The 18,770-nt window shown below is 34.9% G+C and overlaps 1 protein-coding gene and 1 long non-coding RNA gene across 6 annotated transcripts; one reads left to right on the top strand and one right to left on the bottom strand.

Moving 5' to 3' along the window:
- The first annotated feature begins 1,563 nt into the window (after window positions 1–1,563).
- On the top strand, window positions 1,564–17,968 carry rsrc2 (arginine/serine-rich coiled-coil 2). Of its 5 annotated transcripts, none has more exons than XM_073950106.1 (11): window positions 1,564–1,674; window positions 2,128–2,257; window positions 4,965–5,005; window positions 5,297–5,376; window positions 10,869–11,044; window positions 11,545–11,682; window positions 11,774–11,890; window positions 13,022–13,101; window positions 13,882–14,135; window positions 15,504–15,596; window positions 17,627–17,968. In XM_073950106.1, the coding sequence occupies exons 7-11, from the start codon at window positions 11,862–11,864 to the stop codon at window positions 17,813–17,815; spliced, it is 645 nt and encodes a 214-aa protein (XP_073806207.1). In that variant the 5' UTR covers window positions 1,564–1,674; window positions 2,128–2,257; window positions 4,965–5,005; window positions 5,297–5,376; window positions 10,869–11,044; window positions 11,545–11,682; window positions 11,774–11,861; the 3' UTR covers window positions 17,816–17,968.
- LOC141385674 (uncharacterized) lies at window positions 6,969–9,581 on the bottom strand. Its single transcript, XR_012406501.1, has 5 exons — window positions 9,527–9,581; window positions 8,679–8,723; window positions 8,306–8,450; window positions 8,032–8,122; window positions 6,969–7,584 (listed from the first exon to the last, which is right to left on the bottom strand). It is a non-coding gene; the product is annotated as an uncharacterized lncRNA (long non-coding RNA).
- Window positions 17,969–18,770: the final 802 nt, after the last annotated feature.

The following is an 18,770-nucleotide window of genomic DNA, read 5'->3' as shown; positions in this document are numbered from 1 at the left end:
CTGTACTTTCTACTCTGCTACATTTCCTGAAGTTATCTGTAGATATTGTGACCTGCTCAAAGACGATATTAGTGTTTCATTTGATCATTTAACCTGTTAAATTGGTTCAAAAATTACATTGAGCAATTAAATTGTGAATTGGAGAACCTCTGTTCATGTGTCAACAACTCACTGATTCAAATGATCCATCCAAAGTGAGTCTCCTGTAAGTGATTCACTGATTCAAATTCAAATAGTTTAGTTATATTAGAGGTGCCGCTATCCAGATTTCTTGCAGAAGTTTAACATTCCTGCTACTCCTAGTGAATATGCCATTGTTGTAAACTCTATCCCTTCTGGCATGTTTATTCTAATGCAAGGTGTTACACTACCATGGCCACACACTCACTCCCTGAATTTAATCGACACAATGGTTGGAAGTGTGTGTTTTTCAGCAGACCAACAAAAAAATAACTGTAAAATTAGAGGCCTCTTCCAGAGAGAGATCATAAAAATCCCTTATGTAATACCTTATTGGAACAACACTGAAAATATTCCATGGGAGAAAGTATGGACTTTGCCTCACAAGTATCTTATTACAAATAAAGTAAAAGAAGTAACATTTAAATTAATTCACAAATGTTATCCTACTAAGGTCTGTCTTCAGAAATATAATCCTGAAATTGACTTAAACTGCTCATTCTGTCACTCTTCGGAGGAAGACTCTATTCATTTGTTCTGGCAATGCTCCTTCACAGAGAGATTCTGGTCAGATTTGTTGATCTTTATTCAATCTTATATTATGAGTGACTTTTCCTTTTCTTTTAAAGTTATATTCTTTGGATTGTTTGATGACTCTAAAGAAAACATGGGAAAAGTATATGTAGTTAATTTATGTATTCTATTAGCCAAGTTTCATATTCACAAACAGAAGTTTAGTGGCTCTAAACCTTTTTTTGATCTATTCAAAATCGACCTAGACCAATATTTGGAAACTATCCAGCATTCTCTTCATCCAAAAGCAACAAAAACGGTATCCTTATATTCTTCTTTTGTGTCTCTTTAAGATGTAACTTTATTTCATCAGTCCTATTTTTGTTACCCTGGCGTTTATTTGTCTTTGTGTGTAGTTCTGTGCATTTTCTTATTTATTTGTATTATTTGTCTCTATGTATGTAATTGTATTGGATTGACCTCTTTAATAAAAAAAATAATAATAATAATTAGAGGTGCCGCTAGGGGTGGGAAAGTAAATGTTACCAACTCAGTCAGGTTTCATGGGTGACGAGCATCAATTGTCCTTTTCAAATCAATCTATAGATTTTCAATGATTTTTTAATGATGTTCAATGATGTTCAATGATATTCAAGTGCAATGCTGTCACACTTTGCATTTCCCTGTAAGGCTTGGATGCAGCTGGATGGCAATGGAAACCCCACTCCATGGCATAATATTGATATATTATTTTATGAATAAACTGATGTTATAATGATGTTGGTAATTTTTTTAGTTAGCAGAATGCACGGGTGCGGCCACCAGAGCGGCGCTGTGCTGTTTTCTTCCAGTCATCGGCAGGAGAAGCACATCCGGGTATTTTTGTTCCACCGCTAAAGAAGCGAATGATTGAAGACGCTTTACGAGTGCGACCACTAACCACAAATTTACAGCTGCTGTTATTTATTTGTTGACATGGCGGTGAGTACACAAGTTTGACTTTTATATCTGGCTGTAATCATATTCGACAGAAGCACGTTAATAACGCAAGAGTAATTGATTTGCTGCATTCGCTATTTGGAAAATGGCGGACAGCGTATTCTGAGCTGCCCAGTAAATAACTAAATCTTTAGATTCAAATCAGTGATGTTAACTACAATGCCAAACTACTGTTTTTATAATTACAGTGTATTTGAGATGTCAAACAGTACAATTTTGTAAGGATTTGTTCTCCACCTTTGTCATTCATGCAAATGGGCGTCGATCAACGTTAGCTCATTTCGGCTAACGTAAACTAAGACAAATCAGACAAACACTCCCATCTGAATGTTTATAAATTGATTTATTTTGTTCATTTGTATTTCATAATCAAATGTTAACAAAACAACAAGCTTTAAGTGTTATGTTTTGGCTGTGTGGCTTGCTTTCTATTAGGCGAATGACGCCGAGTTACACGACTCTTTCTCCGGAAAATCGCAGCCAGGTGAAAATCGTAAAGCCTCCAGGAGCTCGAAGCATTGTTCACGGTCCAGATCACGCTCAACCGAGCGAAAGCGCAAGTCAGGTAAACATTTATTACCTAATATCATGTTAGAGCCACTGATAAGCTACTATAAACGTCTATTATAACAAAAACAAACATGTTTAAATGATAGTTCATCTAAACATGACAATGCAGTCATTTACTCATCAGCTACTTATTCCAAACATATTTAAGTTTCTTCTGTTGAACTCAGAGAAAGTATTTGTTCCTACTATTGGTGTCAATGGCTGAATATTTTGTTTTGTGTTCCACAGAAGAAAGCAATTCATTTATGTTTAGAACCACTCCAATAAATTGCAAGTATTTTCAGGCTTCAACGCTAAGGTTTTTTTCTACTGGTCCGATCGGGCCAATGGTTCACATTTTTACTTGCCCTGCCAAAATTTTCACTGGCCCCACCAAAAAGTAAAGAGAAGTTTATAGCTATTTTAGCCACATATTTTAAATAATGTGTCAAATAATGTCTGTGAATCTAGAATTTCAATATTTAAAAAATGTAAATAAATGTATAATGAGGAATGTTCAGTGTTACGCCAACAACAAGAGCAGTATGTAAAATAAGCAGGTATTTTATTGGAGTTCAAAATAATTTAACAAAAGGTAGCTGACTTGTCAAACTGACGGCAAATTGTGCAAAACATCACTGGAAATTGGAAAAGGTGCAAGAACCCTGTTATAAGATATGTTTAAGAGACTATATACAGCATCCTTAATTTATTAGCTTAGGGTGCTTTTACACCTGTAAATCGATTCATTTGTTCCAAAACAAGGGTTAAAATTGTTGCACGTTGTTCTTTGTGCTGTTCGCTTTCACACGACAAAGTTTCTAAACGGACCAAAATAGCTAAAACAAGTCATATGCGAGTAAACTCTCCTCACATTGGTCATTGTTTCAGGGTTTATTTTGCAGAGTCCCACTCAGCTGTCATCAACCTTATTTTAATATATGATGATGAGCAATAAGACATTATAAGTGAAAATCTGTGCTTTAATTTTGAATGGTGACACCCAAAGACGTCGTCAATAAATTTAGAGCATTGGTAAGATTTTCTCATACACAGCAGTTGGCTTATGCATTATAGGCTTTACATTATAGAGAGAAATAACAGATAAACTACTGCAGTTCGGTCAATTTTCCTAACAGATAAACAGCTCTCTTTAATAGTTCAGCATGCTTTCACTTTCGTATTTTACATTAAACGCACAATTGCCGGTAGGAATGACCACCCTACTCATCACTCTCTCTTCATATAGCCATATATGCCTATTACATATCCATAATGCACTGTGATGTAGCCAGGCTTGGATCGTATCGCTTTCTCAATACAATCAATCTGCTTCAGATTTCAATTCAATCGAGCCTAGACCCTCTCAGTCAGGCTATCTTGGAGCGATTGTTTTGGTTCGGATCCGAGCACGATTGCTGGATTCACATTGTAATCACGATTATTTAAAACGATTATCAGTTGAAGTCAAAATTATTCACCCTTCTATGAATTTATATATATATATATATATATATATATATATATATATTTTTTTTTTTTTTTTTTTTTTTCCAAATGATGTTTAACAGAGGAATTTTTTTACAGTATTTTCTATAATTTTTCAATATTTAAATATTTTGAAACTTATTTAAATAGCTCAATATTATTAGACCATTTAAGCAATATATATTTTTGATTGTCTGCAGAAAAAAATACTGTTATAACATGACCTGATTACACTAATTAAGCATTTGAATGTCACTTTAAGCTGAATACTAGTATCTTGAAAAATATCTACTAAAATATTATGTACTGCCATCATAGCAAAGATAAAAGTAATCGGTTATTAGAAATAAGTTGCTGAATCTGTTATGTTTAAACTATGCTTTAAGCATCTTCACTGTAAGAAAAAAACTTTAGCTACAAAAAAAGTCCTTCAGTCAACTAGTGAGGGATTTTGTCCTTTTGTTTGATTAATAATGATAAAAACAGACGACAGCAAGGATTATGCGCGCTGTCACTTTAAGAATAGTGCGGCGCTGATATGGTTTCTCTTTCACATGTGTTTTGACTTGTTTGTTAGTTACACAAATGAGGGTTAATATGAATAATCACTAAACACCGCGCTCTGACACAAATGTGCATGTACTTGAACATTAAAGTGCTCACGTTAAGATGGCGTTAGATGTGTGTGCTCTGCTAGTCTCCGAGCCTGTCTGAGGCTAAGCGCGGCGGCGCTCTTTCGTGCTATAAAAAATATGAATGATTCAAACGTACATCAATGAATGCTGCGCATCCCGTGCTGCAGACGTTACATTACAGTAAATGCTTTTAGTCATTTTCACGTGAAACTGAGCTTTGCAGAGCGACAAATGTGTACAGCTGGAAAGGGGCGGTATATGATGCAATAATCGTTTATCTCAATTAATGGTTTTTCATAATCGTTAGAAGCCATAATCGAAACCGCAATTTCGATTAATTGCACAGCCCTACTGTATTGGCTGCAAAAATCCTGATTGGAGCATCCCTTTCATAAAGGTTTAGAACCATTGAAGTGCAAGTAAGCAATGAGAACATTCAAATGTTTGGGTGAACTATCTTTTAAAGGCTATATTACATCTTATGCCATATATTCCAAAGAAAATAGTTAGTTAGACCCTTTTTTAAGTTTCAAATTATATGAATCTGGCAATGTCCCTTAAACATATTTATTTGTGTTTTTTTTTTTTTTGGTCGTTTAGGAGACAAGAGGCACAAACGAAGCCACAGCAGAAGCAAAGAGGTAACTAATTTTAGCCCATTGATGTCATGTAGACCTAAATTAAACTGGTCACATCATCAGTAGTTTTACAGCTGGCATTTCTAGCTTTAGGCCAGGGTAAGTATGAAGTTTAGACAAAAGAACGAAATGCCAGACTGAGAAAAAGAGCACTGAGATAATCACAAGTGCATGTAATCTTACATTCTTTTGTAAATATTAATTACAGATGAAGAGAAATGTCTGTTTGGGAGATTTTTGAACGTCCTGTATTTTAGATCATATGATAACATTTCTATAATAAATTATACTCAGCGTGCTAATGCACGAAGAGACACTCTGAACAGAAGACGCTGCTGACAGATAGCAAAATTATATGCCTACTACCTGGACAGGTAACTATCTGCCATTTAAACTTTTTTTTTGCCTATAAAAGATCTCTTTTTGTCTCACAACCCCAGTTACTGCCTTTTTTTGTAGTCACAAGCTCAGAATTGCTAATGAAAAGTTGAGTGGATATTCCCCATGTGAATGCATGCAGATGTGTACGTTATTGAAATCCTTTTTAAAGCCATTAAGCTGAATTTTATTTGTTTAAATTGGCTTAAAAGTCTTAAGGGCATTTTATGATGTACATAGCCGTGAGTTAAATTCAGATGGGAGAACAGGAGAGTAAGCAGAAGGGGATCATTCTTATGAATCATGCCACTTTATTGTGTATGAACGCAGCTGCTGTGTGTTATTGATCAATCGGAGATTTGTCATTATTATATTATTAAATATTTGGTTGAACTTTTTGTCTTACTAAGCTTAAACATAGTAATAACGCATTTAAATATGGTGACTAGAGTAAAAAAAATAGGCTAAACCTAAACGTTAGTTTCTTATTTGTTTAATTTATTCAATTTGATGAAGATGATGAGAAATAAATGCTATTAAACCCAAGCTTAGATACATGGTGTCTGTAGAGTCTTAAATAAAAATAAAAAATAGGTTTTGAAGTCTTAAACTGACTGAAATATGATGTTGTAGGTATTAAGATATTTTAAACGGGTCTTTATTTCTTATTTTTCAGCCTTCATGTAAAACAATTAGTTTATTATAGTTCTTAAAGCTAGGAAATAACGAACTTTTAATTTTAATATGGCAAGTAAAAATCTTTTCCAATGGCCGTAAGAAAAAATCCTTAGGGTTTTGTCACATTTAAGTCTGAAATTTCCTTCTTAACAGTCTTACAAAGGTCTTAGATTTGACTTGATGAAACCTGCAGAAACTCTTAAAGAATTTAAACCATAATGCGCTCTGTGTAAAGGTATAATTTATTTGGTATTCATTAAATATTGTGCTTTTAACATTGATCATCATATGCATGGAAATGTGCATGTAAACAAAATATGTGGCAAGATTGCAAAAAGAAAAAGCTATATCATGTAAAATGCCCTTTAAAGTCAACATGAAACTGCACTTTCAACCCATTACAATTGCAGCATAAAACACATTTCTAGAAATCATTTTAGGAAATGATTTTTCCATGTTTGTGTTGGTACTTTCATAGTTGTTTCATTAACCTATATGAGCATTCACTGTAAGCCCGGACAGGTTGATTGAACTTAAAAAATTTATGGAAACCCGCTGCCCTAAAAAAGCTAATTTCGTCTCGTTGAAAAAACAACACTTTTTAAGTTTATTGTACTTAAGATTTCAAATGCATTTAATTAAATATTTAGTTGACTGAAATAAAGGTTTTTAGTACAACAATATTTAAATCTTAGGTACAATAAACCTAAAAAGTATTGTTTTTTCAACAAGACGAAATTAGCTTTTTTAGGGCAGCGAGTTTCCATAAATTTTTTAAGTTCAATCAACCTGTATAAACTTAAAACATAAAATCTTGACCTGAATGTTATGACAGAAATAATTTTAACCTTAGCTATTCACAATAAATGATTTAATGAAAATACCCCTAATTACAAACAAGGACAAAGAATAAAAATTTACTTTACAGTTTATTTAAAATCATTTAGAAATATCACTCCGAAACAAGTGACAAAACTAGAAAATGCCTTGTATAACAATTAGTCAATATTTATTGTTATAAATCTTATTAAAACACTTGTTTAAAATATTTTAATACATTTTTACAAACATATCCAAAAAATAAACAACCACAGGATGTTATTACATTGTAACATTATGGAATATTTACACTTGCCAAACACTAAAGCATAGTTTTAATTTTTTTATCTCACAGTTAGGACAGCAAGCCTGAAGGAACATGCCTTTTCTGTACCAGTTTACATGACAAGTTGATTTTTAACAGCCAGAATCTTACCCTTCAGCATCTTCTTACCCAAACTTGTTGAATAAAAAGAAGGGTATTGTCCATGCATTTTGTGTAGCCTAGGTGCAGTGCATAGGTTGATCCAAAAAGACACTTGGCCTGGGGTATATTGTCTATATTGTCCATTACAACATTTCCCTCCAAGATGATTCCCAGAGAATGGGTGGAGGTGGAAGGACAGGGGTTGCAGAGCCACATCTTAATTTTCTTGGTTAAGAATTCCAACGGGCACATGTTGATTTGAGTCTCCATCATCTGAAGCCTGACAACAATAAATAGATAACATAAATATATCTTAGAGGTGTACATTTGATTTTAATATATATTATTTGTATGTAATGTTTTTTAGTTGTATGCAAGCATAATTTGTTAATTGTATACCCAAACATATCCAGTATTCAATGATATATCAAATATAAAAATACTACAAATATTTTTGTATACAAGTCATTGCATACGGCATAAAAAGATTTGATATAATTAAACTACTAAAGACTTTATATAATTCTACTTATCATTTTAGAGTTTCAAAGGAGTTATAACATGAATTCAAATTTCATGTTGATCATTATTCTATTTATTAATGAACTACAATAAGACATTGCTTGGGTGATTTATTTATTTTTATTGCTAACATAAATGCACATTAAGAAACATAATGCAAAAAAACTTAGATTAATATACAAAAACTTTTATTAAGGATACTTACAAAACATGCTTTGAAGAACTGTTGGGTCATCACCAACAACTACTGGAAGCACTCAAATGGCAACACATGGCATGTCAGTGAGGTCAGACGCCTGAGGTGTTGCAGAGAAACAACATTGTATCATTTGTCAACATGAGAGAAAGGGCATTTTCATGTATTAAAATTTAGTCTCTGTCACTGAGGATTTCTAAAGTAATTATATAAATTTCAGAATTCAGCACACAATGGCATCAATTTATGTCAAAGGCATGTACAAACAATGGCATACACAAACCTTGATATTTTGTAGAAGATAAAAATCTGTCCAGTGAATCCTCTCTTTGACCTGAAGATCTGAATCAGCTGTGGGCAGTGATGATCAAGAGACCAATATAATTCTTGCTTAATATACACACTATCTGGTTGAACTCTTGATACACCTGTAGTATTAAAACACAAAAAAGTTTATTAACATCAGAGAAATGTCAAAATTAAACAACTGTCAAATTAGCATGTTATCATGTTTATCAATACTGTACTCATTTCATTACAAATACATTCCTGATATATGCATGGAAATGGCTGGCTTTTTGCATAGCTCCCATGTTTAAATCTGCAATGTTTTAATAAGTACCATCTTTTGTCACAAGCAAATGAGCAATACTTACATTTTCATCTCATCCTGGTTGGCCTTGCTTTGATCTTTCTGCAATCTACAGTTACAAAAATATACATTAGATTACTAGCTGACAAAACACATTTACATAATTTGATCTGTTATCTCCAAATTTCCCACAAACAGCTATTGTTAATCAAAAGAATTAGAGAGCTACAGTTAATTATTTAGCTTTCATTCTAATTAACTGAAAATTCACTTGCTAAGACTGATGAGCACGAGGTTGCATATCTTTAAAAACTGCCAACTAACATGAATTCGTATTTCCGAAGGGGCAAATCTCAATGTATTCTAGTCAGTTAATACTTTACTTACAAGAAAGAAAAAAAAACGTTAAAAACAGCTCAGGTTATGTTATGCTAAACATCTGACGACACATAACCACCACTAAAAAAATAATCAGTTTACTCAAAAGATAACGCGGATGACTCATCGAATACAGCATCAATATTAAACTTTACACGTGACGACCTCATAAAGCATGTTTTCACGTACAGTAACGTTAACTGTAACGAATTATATAGATGAAATGCGGCGGCCGTGATCGGTTATACGTGGCATAAATGAATACGCTAACACAGGCAAAACTTACATTAACTTTTTTTTAACATAATATATGATCTATCATGATCCTATTACGCACGTCTTTGCACTTTTCACGTCTTAGAACTGTTAATAAATGTGGCAATGGCGGTTGCGATTGACCGGAACAATAACATGATCCTAACGTCAGACACAGCTTAATCTTACATGTGGTTTTCTTGCTAACGGTTACATATTTTGTTTATTAAAGTAAAACAATGTGGACTGTTTGAGACAAAAGTATGAAATCGTACTCACAGTGATCAGCAGCCATTAGAAAATGCGCGCTCACGCTGTATTCACCAGTGACGTCAGTCCAAAGACAAAGAGCCAATCACATTTCCCCTTGCTCATCACTCCTTTACCAATAGACTAAAATAAGCTTTGTTAAGTACATTCAATTTAAACATTCCAGTAGAATCAAAAATATCATGCAAATCGTACAATAAACTAAACAAAATGGATAACTAAGCAAAAAAGTTGGTTTTTATGTTTATTGAATCTAAGTATTTTGAATTAATACAACTTTAGGGATAACAGTGTTGTAAATAATCAATTATAAGTCACCTGAAAAAGGTGGTCTCAGCCTGAAGAGAGGAACTTGTATATTAATTATCACTTTAATGAGAAATATTACACAAAAATCAACAGCATCTTATTCTAAATAAATTATTTTCAACCTAAACTGTTGTATAAACGGCCTTGTGTACTGCAAGAAGACTAGCTAAGCCTTGATTTCCAGTGTAACTGTATAAATTAAATATATAAATGAAGTAACATATAATCAGGTAAAAGCATTACTGATGCATATGTGTTTTATGATAGCTATGTACTGTAATGTACTTGATAATCCATCTTGATGGTTTTTACTGATCACTGAGGACAACTGTTCTGCTAGATGACTTGCATAACAATTTGGTGCACTTAACATATTGCAGTAAACCAAACCAAAAATAAAATGCAATCATGACAAAAGTCCCTGTTTCAGGTTACAGATCTGATTGATCTCAATGAAGAGTAGTACATTTGGTTGAATTCCCATCTCGAATGTACTTTATTTACGCAAGCTTCCTGCACTGACAACACCTGCAGTGCTTTTAGAAAGTATTAAGATTTTTTTTTTATGCAGAAATGCCCCACATAAAGCACACTTTAGAGTTATTAGTTTTGATCAAAGATTAAATATTTCTTGTATGCACAAGTGCGAGATTTAACCAAGTGAAAATGGGTTTTATTTCAGTTTCATGTTGACTTATCTTGTAGAAAAACAATTCGAACAAGAAATCTAAAGGCCAATTCTAAGAAATTATGCAATTTTTGAGTTGTTGTCGACTAATGGTAGTGCTGCATTTTTTTCATAGTGATCTGGGTGTAAATGTGCTGGGTATACACACTCAATTGTGCTTAATGAAAGTGTACATGCTGCACTCGAATGATGATGATGATGATGATGATGATGATGGTGGTGGAAGTTTGTAATTAAAAAAAAAAAAAGTGTATTTCTTGTCAGATTTATTTTGGCAAGTTTGTTCTTAGACCATTTTACTAACTCTCTTTGTTGCACTATTTTCCTGAAAGAGACCAATTCTTCTTAAAACAGGCACGGAAGAAGGACTCTGAGAAAGCTCTGAAATGTCAGAGCGGATCAGAGGAGCGGCTGGAGTTTTCAGACAAAGGCCGAGACCGGTTGTCTGAAGACACGGAGGAGAGACACCGGCGAAAAGACAAGAAGACCTCCAGACCGAGGAGCCATTCGAGATCACGCTCAAAAGAAAAGTATTTGCATTTCACCTGGCTAATTCGGAATTGGAGTATGCATTTAAAGTCCACTTTATTAGTCCTCCTGTGAATTTCTTCTTCAAATATTTTCCAAATTATGTTTAACAGCAAGGATTTTTTTGCAGTACTTTTTGTAATATTTTTTCTTCTAGACAAAATCGTATTTGTTTTATTTTTATAATATTATATAATTATCATTATTAGTATTAGTATTTATGTATTTTACCTTTTGTATTATTTATTGTTGTTGGTTACTTTTAATTATTAGAATATTTTTTATTACTATAGAAAAGTGGTATTTATAAAATGTGGTAAACTTGATTTTGGTTTTTTATTTTTTTGTTGTTGACATGACATAGCTAAAGAAGCTGAAATGGCAATAACCTCAATTCTCTCTCTCCCCATTCTGATGCTCATAATCATGTAAATAAATTAATGTATAAAGTTAATATGTAGATTTTTAATGTGCTTCATTTTGAACTCCTATTTTACTACAGGCGACACCATAATAGAAACTGGGACAAAAGAAGATCTCGCTCGCGATCAAGAAGTCGTGACAAGAAGAGACGGGCCAGGTCCCGGTCAAACTCCAGAAGCAAACACAGACATCGCAGCAGGAGCCGTAGCAAGAGCAGGTGCGCTTAGATTTCTGTGTTTGTGCGGATTGTGCATAAAACTGAATGAACATTTGTCATTAAACTATGAGATGGTCCAATTGCATCTTAGGGAAAAGAAGAAGAGGATAGAAAAATCACGGAAGAAGAGCCGCAGTCCATCAATCAGCCCAGTGACCTTCAGGGGCAGAAACACGGCTATGGATGCTCAAGAAGCATTAGCCAGGAGGTCTGTATCTCAAAAATACTGTATTTTTGTATTACTTCTTGTGTCCTATAAATCAAGCAACCTTTATTTTATTACTACGGTTAAGGTTGACTAAAATGTTTTACACCAGTAAAAACAATCATACAACGACTAGAAAGCAAACAATGACGAAACGTTTATGAAAAACTCTTATACCAATAATGCTGTTGTTTTCAGAAGCTCTTAGCAAAAAAATTAATTAAATTGTAATGGTAGAAATTAAATATTTATGTAAATAATAGGGTGTTTTGTAAAGTGGTTAACGAAAATATTATCGTCAAACAATCAAATGAATTTTAAAAAGCAACCTGTTAAATGTCATGTGTTTATTACAATATAAATACGTGACTGCGTATTATATTACGTCGCATAATGATGTATATGCATTTATGAAATCACACTTAAGCTGGTGCATTTGGTTATTATTCGACATCATTATTAGTAATATTATTGTATTTAAGAAATATCTAATAGTAATGATAATATTAGTTGTAAATCTTTTTTTTTTTTTTTAAGCATACAATATCGAGATATCATATCATCAGTATCTAGATGCGTATCAAATTTTGTCATGAGTGTATTGTTACACCACTAGTGTTTTTAGTACAAATTGATTGGAAATGCACCTGTGTTAATGTCGATGAGCCAACCTGGTGCATTCCCAGTAAACTGACATGCCTTCACTATGAATTTCCTGCTGCTCACTGTGCTTGCATTTAAATGTCCTTCCATCTTGTTTTAGGGTTGAACAAATAAGTGAATGCTTGGGTCTAAATGAACCTTGATTCCAAACCATTGAGTGTTTTCTGTTGAACACAATCAATAAATATTAAGCTTTGGAACAATTAATTTCCATAGTAGGAAACAAACTATGAAAGGTAAAGGTTTCTAGCTTTTTATTTTTTTTTTAATATCATCTTTTGTTCAAAAGAAGAAAAAAGTGGAAAGTAATTGATTACAGCACTCTCTATTCTCTTAGAGAAAAAGCCACACTTTAGCCTTTCACTGAAAGTTTTTAGACTTGCTTAAACCTCTCCATGCTTAAGGTTTGTTGATGGTTTAGTTGCGTCCTAATCTGCACGTTCTCTAAATAGATTCTCTTTGCACTTCTAGGTTGGAAAGAGCAAAGAAGCTTCAGGAACAGAAAGAGAAGGATATGTTGGAAAAATGGCAGCATCAAGAGAAAGCAGCAGGCAAGTAACCACTACAGAGAGTAGGGCCTGTCTGCAGACTGCAAGACTGGGGCATAACATAAAGGTGTGTAACTTGTAGAGGTGTAACTTGAAGTTATAGAGACCCACATGTCAAAACTGTTGTTTGCAAGATGGCACTGTACCCATCAGTTAATAACGTCTACATCTACTCCACCCCTAAACCCAACCATGACAGTTATTAATATCTATACATACCACAACCCTAAACCCAACCATGACAGTTATTGCCAAAACTTTTCCCAACCCTAAACCCAACCATCACAGTTATTAATGTCTGAACCTACCCCTCCGCTAAACCCAACCATCACCGTTATAAATGTCTATACCTACCACAACCCTAAACCCAACCATGACAGTTATTGCCAAAACTTTTCCTAACCCTAAACCCTACCATCACAGTTATTAACATCTACACCTTCCCCAACCATCACAGTCATTAACGTCTATACCTACCACAACCATCATAGTTATTAACATCTACACCTTCCTCAACCTTTAACCCAATCATCACAGTTATTAACATCTAAACCTACACCAAACCTAAACCCAACCATCCATATTTCCGCCATCTTGCCAAAAACACCCTGTTGTGACATCTTGCATGGTTCAGTGTGATCTCGATAGCTACATTCCTTCATGTTACGCCCTTGTCTTGCAGTCTTACAGATACACTTGACCACTGATCCTCTGGCTATTGCTTCAATATTTCCCCTGCATTAGCAAACCCATCTGATAGTTTTGCTGGTTGTCTGTTTACAGCATCAACACCGCAGTGTGATCCAGCCGCGGCAGCACCCAGTCCTGCCCTGAACGTGGCAGCGCTGCTGGCATCCGGCACACAGGTCACGCCGCAGATTGCCATGGCCGCTCAGATGGCGGCGCTTCAGGCCAAAACGCTGGCAGAGACTGGCATCGCTGTGCCAAGCTACTACAATCCCTCAGCAGTAAACCCAATGAAGTTTGCAGAGCAGGAAAAGAAGAGGAAGATGTTGTGGCAGGGGAAGAAAGAAGGGGTACAGACAAGTCACTATTATATAAACTTTAAGTCAACTAATATCACCATATACAGTTGAAGTATTTTTCTGTTTAACATGTTTAACAGAGCAAGGACTTTTCCACAGTATGTCTGATAATATTTTTTCCTCTGGAGAAAGTCTTATTTTTTTATTTAGGCTAGAATGAAAGCAGTTTTTATTTTTTTAAAACCATTTTAAGGTCAAAATTATTAGCAATTACCTTGTATAATTACCATAACTTGTCTAATTAACCTAATTAAGCCTTTAAACTGAATACTAGTATCTTGAAAAATATCTAGTCAAATATTATTGACTGTCATCATGGGAAAGATATAAGAAATCAGTTGTTAGAGATGAGTTAATAGGGGGATATACAGCGGGGGCTAATAATTCTGACTTCAGCTGTATATTGTTTGGATGAAAAATACAAAACCAAAACATTCTAACATTAACATTTTTCCCACCACTTTTGTGCAGTTGGATATTAAATATGGTCATTTTCCTGGCAGAAATTAGCCTTTGTAGATGCGTTTACATTGGCTTTGTATGTAATTTCACTTGCAAGAATACACTTTTACTATGAATCAGGCATTCAGGCAGGATATTCAGCTTTTTGACACCAAAAAAAAAAAAGGTGCCTCTTATAGCTAATTGATTGTCATTTTATCATTCTACAATCTCATGCGAGTTAAGTCAAGCTTTATCAGGGTGTCCGCTGGGTCAAAAACAAAATCTCAGGTCTTAACAAATTCTTAATTTCACTTATATATTGGCTTGTACATCTTAAATCCTTTTTTCCCATTGTTTATGTAAAGTTGCCCAACCGGTCTGACACGCATCTAATCACCAATAAAAACATCTGAATAAAATGTTAAGCAAAACTCGAAGAGAAAATTAATGAATGTTTGTTAAAAAAAATGTATGTAAAAAAACTAGGGTCTGCTTGTTTAAACACATTATTTAAAATGTTGCTAAGAAATAACTAATTATTATAGTTTTTTGATGGGGCAAGTACTTTTTTTTTTTTTTTTCTCCTGGGCCATTAAAAAAAAAAACATAGCGTTTATCCCTATATAAGTCTGAAATGTCATTCGTGGTCTTAAAGTGTCTTAAATTTGACATGTTTTGTGGTACATTCACAGGTAAACAGTTTTCCTCCTTTAGTATTTGTAAATGTAAATTGTCCAGTGCATATGGAAAGATGAGTGTTTTTACAGGTGGTTTGTCAAGCCCACTCACCTGTGTGAGGCACACTCAGAATTGCACAGTGTTTTGAGGTTTTCCTGTGGTGTGTAGAGGGGGTTCTGGATTGCGTATGATATTTGATATATGAGGGGTCTTTACTAATAATAGTCTCTGTTGTAGGACAACAAGTCACAGACCGCTGAACTTTGGGAAAAGCTGAATTTTGGGAATAAAGACCAAAATGTGAAGTTCCGGAAACTTATGGGCATCAAAGTAAGCGTTCTCCTGTACTAAATATTCAAATGTCCTCACTTTTAATTGTTCTTTTAACACTTATTAATCCTTGTGTACTGTTCAAATGGACTGCCCCTTTATTATGTTGGTGGCTGTTTTTGCCCCATTGACTTCCATTAAAATAACTTTTTTTGATTGCAAAGCCATGACAGCGTATAATCATGCATTCTTGATTGTTAGTGATTTCCCCTGTTGGGAAGAGGTCAAATGAGTTATTTTTGCTGTTGATCATTAGTTGGCAGTATTATCCCTTCACATAGGCCTGTGTAAATAAAGTATCTGGCTTGCATATGGAGTAAAACAGCAGATTATAGTGTGTGTGTGCGCATAAATACACTCACTATGTTTACTGTGTTCTGGGAGCCGAGCTGCATTTTTAGATTTTCTCAGACATATCAAGATAAGTGTGCACAAATGTTCTCACACACACAGTATACTCCATATAGAAGCCAGAAACTAAGCTTTTTTTTTTAGCACTGCAACTGATTATCAACCGTAACAATGACACATTTGACCTCTACCCAGCAGGGAAAACCACCAATAATCAAGAATGCATGATTGTATGCTGTCAAATCTTTGCAACTGTTGGACTTTTTCTAGTCCTCCCAGGTTAAAACATCAGTCAGAGGCTTTAAGTAAGTTCAGTCGATTTAATTAATTAGATGAATAAAGCATTGCAGAGGCGTTCTGTGTCAGCTAAGCACACACACATGCTTCCTCCAACCCCCAACCCCGTTTTCGTTTTAAAACGCATAAGTTTTGCTACGGTTACGCCATCCGTCGACAGTACGCCTGAGTTCTCGAGCTGCGAAAACGGAGCGTTTTGGAAACACTTGAGGCCGTTTTCATTCTGAAACGCTGCTGCTCCGTCTCAGTGTGGATGAGGAAAACGGAGACATCTGAAAACGGAGGCGGGACTGCTGAGATTCGCTACCTGATTGGGTGTTTTGTGTCATTGCGTATCCTTCCCTTATTCGTCAAGCCCCTATCACATGACTATAACACATGGCTTTAACGCTACCGGAAGACAGTACTGTAAACAACATGGACACAGAAATGGGAGCGTTGTTTGCACTATTGTCTGTTTTGGGCGCCATTGTGCAGTTATTCCTTTGTTGCGTTTAGTAACAACTCGACCTTGTCGTCTGTCCACTAAAATACCTCTCTTGCTTTCTTTGCCATCGCGTCTAATGTTCAACCGGCGTTTGTTGACTAACAATAACCAAATGCTGAGCATGACGCATGCTTTCTGTTTATACTGGAACGCGCATGCCCAGTGCGCGCAAATGGTCATGTAATATTTACGTTTTTGGTTGCGTAGTGTGGACGGAGATATGTTCAGAGACGCTAGGGGAAACGCTAGTGTGGACGCGGATCGTTTTTGATCTAAAACGCCGTTTTAAAACTAAAACGTACTAGTGTAAACGGGGCCTTAATCTCCACAGAAAAGGTTACACATAACAGCCCAACAAGAGAGTGAGCCCCTCCCGTCTGTGATTCTTCCTGTAAACGAGCACACTCTGAAAGAAGAGTTGTAACATTTTGCTGATAATAAGTACCAAGGAGTTAACACAAAGCCACAGCTGTTATGGAGCAAGGGTATATGAGGATAAACACATCAGCATAATTTCATGTAATTAGTTAAAAACAGAACTATTAATGCAAGGATCAGTCTATTAAGGCATAGGACAAAGTTAAAATCCTCAATTTCTTTAAAAAAAAAAAAAAAAATGTCTTCATAATGGAAGTCAATGGGGGCAAAAACAGCCCCAAACATAACAAAAGGGTAATCAATTTGCCTAGAGTTTATTTTATTTTTTTATTTCAAAGCCTTTCATCAAAATATGTGTTAAAGAAAGATTGGTCACCAAAAATCATTCCATCTGCAGTAACAGAGAATGATGTTGCCAAATTGCCTTTAAAATCCCCCCATAGTGGATGAAAACATCCTTAACAGCGCACAAGGGTTTCTGTAGACGTGTCTTCTGACTGACTGTTGTTGACCGCAGGGTGAAGAAGAAGCTGCTTCCTCGGCAGCGGTGAACGAGGACGGTCTGAAAACCTTGCAGCAGCAGGAGGAGATGTTTCGTAATCTGGACGTCCAGTATGAGATGGCCCGCTCACAGACGCACACACAGAGGGGAATGGGCCTTGGCTTCTCCTCCTCGTTTTCTTCAAGGGGCATGGATGCCGTCTGACCGGTGTGTGTTTGTGCTTCTCGTTTCTGTAAAACTGGTGTGTTTACGTGCTTGTAGAGAATGCTGGTGCATTAGCTTGCATGTATAATTCATCAGTTCTGTCGTTTTATTCATTTTTGAACATTCACGTGTAAATACAGTTTATTGCTCAAACACGTTGTCGCTTGATCTCTGAATATATTGTGTTTAGTAATGTACAACGTTGGTTTAGGTGATTGGGGTGTGGAATTTGTATATAAACATGTCAATTCCTGATATTTCAACGAAAGCTTTTGGGTATTCTGAGAGATGCTATTTTGCTTTTAAGAAAATTGTTACTAAGTAAATATATTAAGGGCACAGATAACCATAAACGATATAATTTATCATACGAAATGCATACCATCATGTTTTATTACATGTTACTTTAGTTGTAAATATATTTTTGTATCCATTCTGATGAAATGAGGAATGCAGTGTGTTTTTCAGCTCGTCAACTATGCAGAAAGTTGGATTGTTATACACTGGTAGAATTAAACACTCAAAGATTTAAAAAAGATTGCTCATTGAAGACACAAATCCTTAGATTAAAGGCAAGGTGTTAATTTGGCCCAAACTGTAATCAAGTATCTGCATGTTATAAAGGGTAAATTAACGTACAAGTAAAGGCAGTGTAATAATGTGAAACCTTATATCTGTATTCATGCATGCAGAACACACACACACACACACACATGCGCGGTTGAGGACAACATTATTATTAGTCCTTCTGCAAAATTATTTTAGAAATAATTTTAGAAATAATTTTCCCGAATGCTGTTTAAAAGAGCAAGAAAATTTGCTTGTCTGTTTATATAATATATTATGTATGTATTTTCTTCTGCAGAAAGTCTTATTTCCTTTATTCTGGATGAGGGCATTCATTTTACTTTATATACAGTTGAAGTCAGAATTATTCGCCCCCCTGTTTATTTTC

Source organism: Danio rerio, chromosome 5 (genome assembly GCF_049306965.1).
Source record: "Danio rerio strain Tuebingen ecotype United States chromosome 5, GRCz12tu, whole genome shotgun sequence".
Lineage (NCBI taxonomy): Eukaryota > Metazoa > Chordata > Actinopteri > Cypriniformes > Danionidae > Danio > Danio rerio.
Note: the sequence above shows the minus strand (reverse complement) of the source record. Positions and strands in the feature narration are given on the sequence as shown.